The sequence below is a fragment of the Pseudorasbora parva genome, chromosome 21 (assembly GCF_024679245.1).
Source record: "Pseudorasbora parva isolate DD20220531a chromosome 21, ASM2467924v1, whole genome shotgun sequence".
Taxonomy (NCBI): Eukaryota; Metazoa; Chordata; class Actinopteri; order Cypriniformes; family Gobionidae; genus Pseudorasbora; species Pseudorasbora parva.
In genome coordinates this window covers 19,707,088-19,717,275 of record NC_090192.1, presented here as the reverse complement: position 1 = coordinate 19,717,275, position 10,188 = coordinate 19,707,088, and the positions used below count along the sequence as shown (strand labels likewise).

The 10,188-nt window shown below is 36.5% G+C and overlaps 1 protein-coding gene across 2 annotated transcripts in view; it reads left to right on the top strand.

Moving 5' to 3' along the window:
• Window positions 1–185: 185 nt before the first annotated feature.
• Window positions 186–10,188, top strand: part of arhgap17a (Rho GTPase activating protein 17a) — a 44,361-nt gene continuing 34,358 nt past the window's right edge. Inside the window, exon 1 of one of the 2 annotated variants that reach the window (XM_067429920.1) lies at window positions 186–655. In XM_067429920.1, the coding sequence (XP_067286021.1) occupies window positions 603–655 (53 nt within the window). In that variant the 5' untranslated portion in view covers window positions 186–602. The remainder of the gene's footprint in view (window positions 656–10,188) is intronic. The other variant, XM_067429921.1, reaches the window with a different exon arrangement.

Below are 10,188 nucleotides of genomic sequence, written 5' to 3'. Positions count from 1 at the left end.
TAAACACTATCGCTATGATGTAAATTCCATACAGTCCGTTCAGGGCAAGCCAGGGAGTGTAGCAGTACAGGTAATATGAGTGGACACTGAACTGTTTACCAAACAGAGATCGCTTTTTGGGCTTGAATGCTGTCTATGTAGTCAGCACAGTAGGATATGAGACCGCCCCTGTGTCCACATTTAATGGCATCATGATCAGCCTGGAGCTGCGCTGTGAAACACACTCAAATACACACTTAGTGCCCGACACGGTTGGAGTCATCAGCCCGCTGCCATGAACGTCCACTCTCTCCCGTAGATGTCACGGGCTGGCATACGTGGAAACACTCACTCACTCCCGCTTTTGAGACCAGTTTCAACACGGAGTGACATGAAACGAGCACCGCTACTCACCGGAGCTAACTTTTTTCCAGACAACTGTTTTTTTCTCTCCCGTTCGGCTAGTTTTCTAGCAGCTTGAGCTAACCGCGTACACCGGGCTGCTTTAATGTAATTATCCACTCGACTTCGCCATCGTGCTCAAGGATCTTTCGGCTCATGAGGCATCGACGAACACACTCTCCACGTCTTAAAAACTGGGTTTTAAGGCCGACGCCACTAAAATGAAGAAACAATTTAATCGGATGAGACAGCTCGCCAATCAAACAGTTGGCAGGCGAGTACAGATTTAAAGTTTTTATCTGGTTTTGCCATCTCATGGATGGGCACGGACAGCTATGTCATGGTTTGATATGTTGTTATGTTATGTTGTCAAGGCGGTAACGTTAGCCGAATTAACTAACTTAAAACACATCTTTTCGATTTACCTATATTATAACAGCAATTAGCTAAGCAGTAAAATCTATTCGGTGTTTGACATGATATACAGATATTACGCAGTTGTTGTTGTTGTTGTTTTTTTGTTTGTTTTTTACCACACTCAACTTTTTAGATGGGTTTATTGATTTGATTACCATAACTGTTAAACTTATTTGTTGCGGCCTCGTTACTGTTTATTTAATACTAAATCTGGGCCAATGCTGTTAGTAAAGTATAAGATCTTATCGATAACGTTAAACTACTAAAGATTAGATTAGGATTCGTGAATGAATCATTATTTTGACTCGAATCTTTAATTTGATCTGTGTAAACCATAGACCGTAAAAGGTTTAAACGGTCTGAAACAATTCGTTCAAGAATCGACTGGACAATAAAAATTAAAAAAAAGAAACGACTGGACAATTCATTCACGAACAGCGGTTCTTAGTTCTAGTACTCATTCACCACAAATTATTTAGGTTCTAAATGACTTGAGCTGAGTCATTGCTGAAACAAACAGAACACCTAAAATTGGAAAACACACATAGATATAGAAAACAGCTATTTAAAACAGCAACATTTTGATCAAATAATGCAGCCTTGGTGAGCAGAAGAAACTTATCTGATCGACCCCAAAGTTGCAGTATGATTTTTCTGACTACAGGACCGGTTAAAATAGATTTTTACTCACAAAAATATTAAAGCCAGTCTTTCACGAAATGTTGGAATTCTCATCTTTTACTATGCTGATAAACTACTATGATTCGTGAACGAATCAATCTATTGAGTCGGATCTTTGCAGTGAATCGGTCGAATGTGTAAAGTAACGTTCTGACCAATTCGTTCAAACCGGTTATTTGTTCTAGTAGAACTCATTTATATTTAGGTTCTAAAATACTTTTTATGAGCTGAATTATGACTGATCCAACATATTAAAAATGACAATAAACACCCATTGAAAAAAACTATATATAAATAATGTAATAAACAGCAATATGTGACCAAACATTTATTTATTGGAACATGTACTGTAATATGCCACGGATGTCATAATGTGATATAATTATTGAAAAAGTTATAAGGATCGATTCCTGACAAATATGTTTGACTTACATTACTACTACTACCCATGCATTCAAGAACACCTGGGCACTTTTGGAAAAATATAGTTCTTGGATGTTATGTGTGCCTATTGTAATTTTCTAATTTTGTTTGTCATCTAGCAGAGTCCTTTGTGCTCATACTTTGTATCCTACATTGAAATGCTATGTGCATGGTCATCACTTCTAACTCCTCTGACTGTTGATAAAGCCTCAATCTGCATTCTTCATTCTGCTCAGGCTGCTTGAGGGTAAATGGGCCTGGTTCTCAACATACAGGCCAGATCACAGGTCTCTCAGGGAGGTGTAACTGCTGTAAATCCCTTTTATCGCTCAAGCCAAATAATAGTTTGTTTACTTCAAGCACTTTAAGCCACCGTGAAATAAAAATGTGATGTTTATTGGCTTGAGGGCCAGTTTACTCTTGTTCAAGAAGCAGTTTCACTCAGATACAGGTAAAGAAAAGACTATCACAACTTCAGTTTCTTGCTGACATAAATGTATATTTTAAAATGAATCCATTAGACTAATTTTATTGAAAGGCATCATGAATAAATTAACTGTAGATATCATGTAGCATTCCTATCTGGGAATTCCTTCCAGTAACCTCACTAGATTAGATAGTTTTAGAAATAATAACACATCTTTTTACCAATCATAGCACATTTACAGGGAGGAATGCGCCTACCTATCAGCTATGCTCACTTTAACTGGTGGTTAACCTGACCTTTAGCATCCATGTCCTCAGCCCCATTCCCTTTAAATGTGTGCAATTCGATCAGCCACCAGAGACTTTGCTAGCCTGTTGACAATAGAGCTGTATAAAGATGAGAAATGCCAGTAGCTAACAGTTTACAGCGTTCACATTGAGCCCAACCGGGGGCAAGGCCTTTCCCTTTCAGAGGTGATTTATAATTTTGTTGCAGTTTGGAATACCAGGAACTTTACAGCCCTCTCAGTCTTTCTAGGCCTTAGAAAATTACTGTCTTCTGTAAAGAAGGTGGTTAATTTACCAACACAAGACAGCCCAGTGTGTTTCACAAAAAATTGAGGTGTCAAATTATACTTTTAAACAAAGAGCTAGATAGTAATGCACTTAAAAAGCATAGTTTGGTTTTTAATTCACCCTATTTCAGATATGAGGGAAAGTGAATTACACCAGTAATATTCACAACCATAGATGTATGACTGTGTCTCAGATATTAATTTTTATATGCCCATGAGCTAAATGAGCTGTTAGGTATGGCGTTTGACTTTACATAAAAGTATGAAGCTCTGTAGTGTTCAATCTTTAGTCAGATCATACTTCAGCCATATTATTCAATAAGATGAGGTATAGTTCACCTGTGACCTGTAATCTTCCCTTTTTTATTTAGTATATTATATGGAAGGAACCGCAAGGGTATACTATACATATACTACCATTTAAAAGTCTGTCAGAGTAAGTGTTTTTGTTTTTTGAAAGATAAAAATACCATTATTCAGCAAGGTTGCATTAAATTGAAAGAAAATGACAAAAAGACATTTACAATGATACAAAAGATCTCTTTCAAATGCATGCTGTTCTTTTGAACATTACATTTTTGTCAAAATCAGAAAAAGACAGTGGGGACTCAAAATTGTAGATGATCTTACTTAAGCCGCCTTTCCACTATCTCTGACAAACAACATACCGGAAGTCATTCAATGCAGAGTAGTACAGGAGCATTGAATTCCTATCATACGCATATGCAGAAATTTTGGATACGATTTGAGTTTTTGATGAATTGAAATATTCAAACTTCTGAGGCTAGACCATGTGCGGCTGCTTGACTGGATGAGATGTATTCTAATCAAAGCTATGAATTTCATTCACAAATGAAGATATTTGTAATGAAATCTGAGAGCTTTCTGTCACTCTGTTGACAGCTATGCAACTACCACTTTGATGCTTCAAAGTTCATAAAGAGATTGAAAAACTAATCTGTATGATAGGGCTACGATCGTTTTAAATCGTAAATCAAATTTTTGGTGAAAAAATCGGGGAATTTTTTTTTGGGCCATATCGCCCAGCCCTACTGTATGACTTGAGCAGTTTCCAACACACATCAGTTGGTAAACAGAAGTTAAGGCATCATGTTCGTTTGACATGAACCAATGAGATTCAATCTTGTGACATGGAGCAGGTTTGAGCTTCATCAAGAACCAATGAGATTCAGTTTTGTGTTATGCAGCACATTTGAGCTTCCTCAAGAACCAATGAAGTTCATTCTCATGTTATGCAGCATGTTTTAGAATATCGAATTAAAGAATATCGGATAGGTTGTGCGATTATCGTCCTGTATTTACCTGTGCTGATATGGTGGTGAACTGTTCATTTTAGGCTTCTCTTTTTAATATTTTAGACATTAATTAAAAGAAAACAATGAGATGTGCTGCTCTAAATAACACAAGACCACGCAACTGTCAAGTCGCTGTGTCCGCGCAGCAGAGAAAACGCCTTTTTACTGTGGTGGTGATAGTAAACATAAACATTGTGATATAATTGAAGTGTTTTATATCTATTGACTTTAGGCTTGACAAGTCAAGTGTTGATTTGATTAATTTAATAAAGCAACAAAACAACTACTTTAACATTAAAAACAAAACTGACCTATTGTTATGGCTATAACAGTGTAAATAATCAGATGGGAGGATAAAAAAAGAAAGAAAAAAGGTAAATCCTCATCCCTTACGTTATTGAACTAATGACATTGTAATCGTCTCTCTCTCTCTCTCTCTCTCTCTCTCTCTCTCTCTCTCTCTCTCTCTCTCTCTCTCTCTCTCTCTCTCTCTCTCTCTCTCTCTCTCTCTCTCTCTCTCTCTCTCTCTCTCTCTCTCTCTCTCTCTCTCTCTCTCTGTGTGTGTGTAGACATGCGTAGGAGTGCAGGGGAGGAGTTACGTTTTTCGAATAATAATCAAATAATTCCAATCAATCTTTGAATATTATTTTTCCTTGAAATGCCCATCCCTATTTTTCAGCACATTTGACATTCTGCAAGAACCAATGAGGTTAATTTTCATACTACGCAGCATGTTTGAGCTTCCGCAATAGGTTTATACTCCCGCATCAAGCAAGTTCGGTTGAGCTTTCTGTTTGATTTTCAATAAAAGGCTAAATTAACAAATAATAAAAGGCTAAATTAAATTTGTTCATCATATAAAGCGATCAGGTCTCTTCAGAAAATGTGTACTAAACCACTAAATTCAAATGGATTAGTTTTACAATCTGTTTATGAACTTTTTAAAAGTGCTTCTTAAGTGGTCATTGCATAGCCTGTCAATGGAGGGACAGAAATCTCTCAGATTTCCGTAAAACAAATCTCTGCCCCCCCCATAATTTTACTTTTGTTTCTCATTAACAATTTTGTATAGTGCCATTGGTTTAATTATATAATATGAAAACATTACAGCCAGTCATTGACTATTGACTTGTTAACACAAATGTTTTACGTGTGGATAAACGAGATTCAGCTGGAATTCTCATCTCTTCCTGAATTTATTTTGCAAACAATAAATCACTTCAGTGTGATGCAGAAAGCAGACTTGAAGCGGTTGAGGATCGGACGGACGCAGAGAAGGGGGGTGTTGAGGTGGCTGGGCGCAGGGCTCAGTTGGTCCCATGGTTCCTGTGATTGTGAGGAGACAGTACACTGTGTTCGGCATGCAACCCCTCGAAGGAAATCTCTCCTTATTCTTTTTTAAACAGGAAGTCGTACTGAGGAAGTTTCATTTCTATGAATGAAATCAAAGAATCAACTCCGAGGCAGATCCAGCATTGATCTGGGGTTTAAATCGTGTAATGCAAGATTCTATCCAACAATCTAAACTGCACACTTGTGGATAACACAATCCCAAGGCACATTAGTGCCACGTTACCTCGCAATTTATCAGAAGACTAGAACCACCTGTTAGTTTGCTGATGATGCACATCTATTGTCAGCTCAGGCTTTTCACTAGCCTCGGGTGCTGTTTGTTTCAGCAAAGAGGAAAAGCAAGATTGTGGTCATTAAAGTAAAAGCATGGCTGTTTTGATAGCCTGTTTCAGAAATCAAGATGTGAATGCAGAGATTTTACGGTGGTTACCATATCGGCAGTGCTCTTAATCAGCTTTCATTTATCAAATACAAATCTGTTGATTTCAGTAATGGACAAAATGCTTCAGGCCATGTGTTTATTTACTGAAGATAACATGCATACACTCACCTAAAGAATTATTAGGAACACCATACTAATACTGTGTTTGACCTTTCGCCTTCAGAACTGCCTTAATTATACATGGCATTGATTCAACAAGGAGCTGAAATCATTCTTTAGAAATGTTGGCCCATATTGATAGGATAGCATCTTGCAGTTGATGGAGATTTGTGGGATGCACATCCAGGGCACAAATGCCCAAGTGGTACTAAGGGGCCTAAAGTGTGCCAAGAAAACATCCCCCACACCATTACACCACCACCAGAAGCCTGCACAGTGGTAACAAGGCATGATGGATCCATGTTCTCATTCTGTTTATGCCAAATTCATCTGAATGTCTCAACAGAAATCGAGACTCCTCAGACCAGGCAACAATTTTCCAGTCTTCAAATGCCCAATTTTGGTGAGCTTGTGCAAATTGTAGCCTCTTTTTTGTAGTGTAGATGAGTGGTACCCGGTGCGGTCTTCTGCTTTTGTAGCCCATTAGCCTCAAGGTTGTGCGTGTTGTGGCTTCACAAATGCTTTGCTGCATACCTCGGTTGTAACGAGTTATTTCAGTCAAAGTTGCTCTTCTATCAGCTTGAATCTGTCGGCCTATTCTCCTCTGACCTCTAACATCAACAAGGCAATTTTGCCCACAAGACTGCCGCATACTGGATGTTTTTCCCCTTTCACACTATTCTTTGTAAACCCTAGAAATGGTTGTGCATGAAAATCCCAGTAACTGAGCAGATTGTGAAATACTCAGAGCGGCCAATCTGGCACCAACCACCATGCCATGCTCAAAATTGCTTAAATCACCTTTCTTTCCCATTCTGACATTCAGTTTGGAGTTCAGGAGATTGTCTTGACCAGGACCACACCCCTAAATGCATTAAAGCAACTACTAAGTGATTGGTTGATTAGATAATTGCATTAATGAGAAATTGAACAGCTGTTCCTAATAATCCTTTAGGTGAGTGTATAATGATCATTTAAGATAAAGTATAATTTTATCATTTTTAATGGATATTCCTTTCCCCCTGTATGGCCATCCACAAAATTTGAAAAACATGAATATAGCCTCACACTAATATTTTAGCATTATGAGGGTCCCTACATGCAAACCGAAGCATTGCAAACTTTGTAAGTGTACAAACATTTTAATAAGAAGGTACTTTATAAAGACAGTACATTACGCGTTCACAGACAGTAGACCAGTCGAGCCACGAACGCTGTGTTAAGTGAGTTGATCAATAGGAATGGATTTTTTCTGAAATTTAATTACATGGAAATGCATGAATTATATCTGTTTATTAAATGGTTGACTAACTGCAAGGGCAGAAGGTGTCCCATATGACATTTCCAAGGTGGCTACTGTCATACGCGTAATGTACTGTCTTTAAGCTAATCTGTTTTTAGAGATAAAACTCTTTACATTCGATTTTTATGAAAACGCATCCCAGAGAATGATCTACTCTGTAACCATGTGTTGATTACCCCTAGGTTCATTTTTCACCGGAGTTTTCCTTTAATAAAGGCCAAACTTTTTAATAGTAAAGTGTATGTACATCACAGGAATAAACTAGAAAAAAATGTAAAGCCCCTTATAAAAAACTATAAAGTAAGTTTCACAATATTACTGTTTTTACTGTATTTTGATCAATTGTTAGCCTTACTATGCCTGCAGAAAAATCATTTTTGCTGAGGAAATCTTTCATTTTTAACACTTTTTTATGTGACATCAAGAGCTTGATTCATACACACTCTAAAGATGTTTGTAGTTCAATCTGGATTAGTTTTGCAGTCTTGTAGGCCTTTTTTCTCGTCCTCCTGTGTTAATTGAAAGCAGCTGTCCTCCACTGTCACGAGGTTACAACCGTGCAGTTTTGGCAGAAGGAGGAACTGGGGCTGAGATTTGTGGGTAACATGGCAGACTAAAGGAAGACATGAAATGGTACAGAATCATACTCTTGAGCTTTGACAGAACACTTTTCCATTATTCAGATCCTGTATTCGGCTTTAACCACGTTAGTCAGGCTCCATTAAGCGAATGCTGATCATCTCTGCTTGATTGCTTCTCAATAATTGCAATGACAATAATTGTTTTATTACTTTTTTCATAACAAAAAGAAAACATAAGGTTTTAACATTACCATTTTTAACTCTCAAGACAGCTCTGGTGACAGATGTTTTTATATATAGAGTTTTTAGAATGGAGGAAACAAAATAAACTGCGTAATCATAAAAAGAGATACAGCTCATTGGCTTTGGGAATGAGCATTCATTATTAGAACCCGAGTATAATACATGACAAAAAATAATGCAATAAACTTTAACTTACATAAAACAACTTAAAATGTAGCCCAAACATTGAATACATAATCAGTAATGAAAATAGAAGAAACAAAAGTGTTAAATATAATATAATATGTGGAAAAATATATATATATTGTTTTCTAAGGGCCTGTATGTTCTATAGTATCTTACCGTTACTTAAAGTTACTTTCATGTTTTATACAATTGCTCATCAGTTTGGGGTTTTTAAAGAAATAATGCATTTATTCAGCAAGGGCATGTTAGTTAAATTCATCATAATTGACTACGAACACATTTACAGGTGCTGGTCATAATTAGAACATCATCAAAAAGTTGATTTATTTAACTAATTCCATTCAAAAAGTAAAACGTGTATATTATGTTAATTCATTACACACAGACTGATATATTTCAAAAATCTCAGAAAATTTGAACATTGTGAAAAGGCTAAATATTGAAGACCCTTGGTGCCACACTCTAATCAGCTAATTAACTCAACATACCTGCAATTGCCTTTAAATAATTTCAGGCTAGTTCTGTAGGCTACACAATCATGGGGAAGACTTCTGACTTAACAGTCGTCCAAAAGATGACCATTGACACCTTGCATAAGGAGGGCATGACACAAAAGGTCATTGCAAAAGTGGCTGGCTGTTCAGAGAGCTCTGTGTCCAACCACGTTAATAGAGAGGTGAAGGGAATGAAAATATGTGGTAGAAAAAAGTTTACAAGCAATAGGAATAACCGCACCCTGGAGAGGATTGTGAAACAAAACCCATTCAAAAATTTGGGGAGATTCACAAATAGTGGACTGCAGCTGGAGTCACAGATGTGCACAGACATATGCAAGACATGGGTTTTAGCTGTTTTCATTCATTTATTAATTTGTGCTGTTTAAACAGCACACATTAAGCAGCACAACAATTCATTAAACATTGATAATAATATAATAATAATATTAATATTAATAATAATGCAATGTTTCTTGAACTGCACATCAGCATTTCTGAAGGATCATGTGATACTGGAGTAATAATGCTGAAAATTCAGTTTAGATGTCACAGGAATAAATTACAGTTTAAAATATATTAAAATGGAAAACGCTTCTTTTAAATTGTAATATTTCACAATATTAAAAAAATCTTACCAAACTTTTTAATGGTATAGTGTTGTATACTCTGAATTTATTAATATAATCAGTAGTACTGAAATTAATGTTATAACTAAAGAAATCAACTTTATAATTGACATTTTAAAATATATTATACATTTGTAATTATGTAATTGTTATAATTTAAAGAAACTTGATATTTATTGTAAGTGACTGGCTTCCAAGACACTGGCAAAATAAGACCTTATTTGTAAAACAATAAAACATGATTACGGTCTTCCTCTTAGAGAGAACAATTAAGATGTTGTGAGTGTACAGTGAATGTATATACTCTAGGTTATGATGGGACAAGCTTACACTATTGTGTAACATTTGACATCCTCCATGCTTTCGAATGTTACGGTTGCCACAACAGAAGGTGCAGACACAGAAACGGGCCCACATCAACACACACTGGAAACATTTCAGCAGTGTTTTATTGCCGTAGACTGCTGTGTGCAATTTTATGTTAATAATGTGACACATAGGATCACAAATATCGACCTGTTCTCATCACAGTTTTCTCCACATACTTCAGTATTTGATTAAGCATAGTGATATCCTTTCTGATCTGATCTACAGCAAACACTCAAGTAACTAACACTGACAAATCTGTAAAAAGATCAG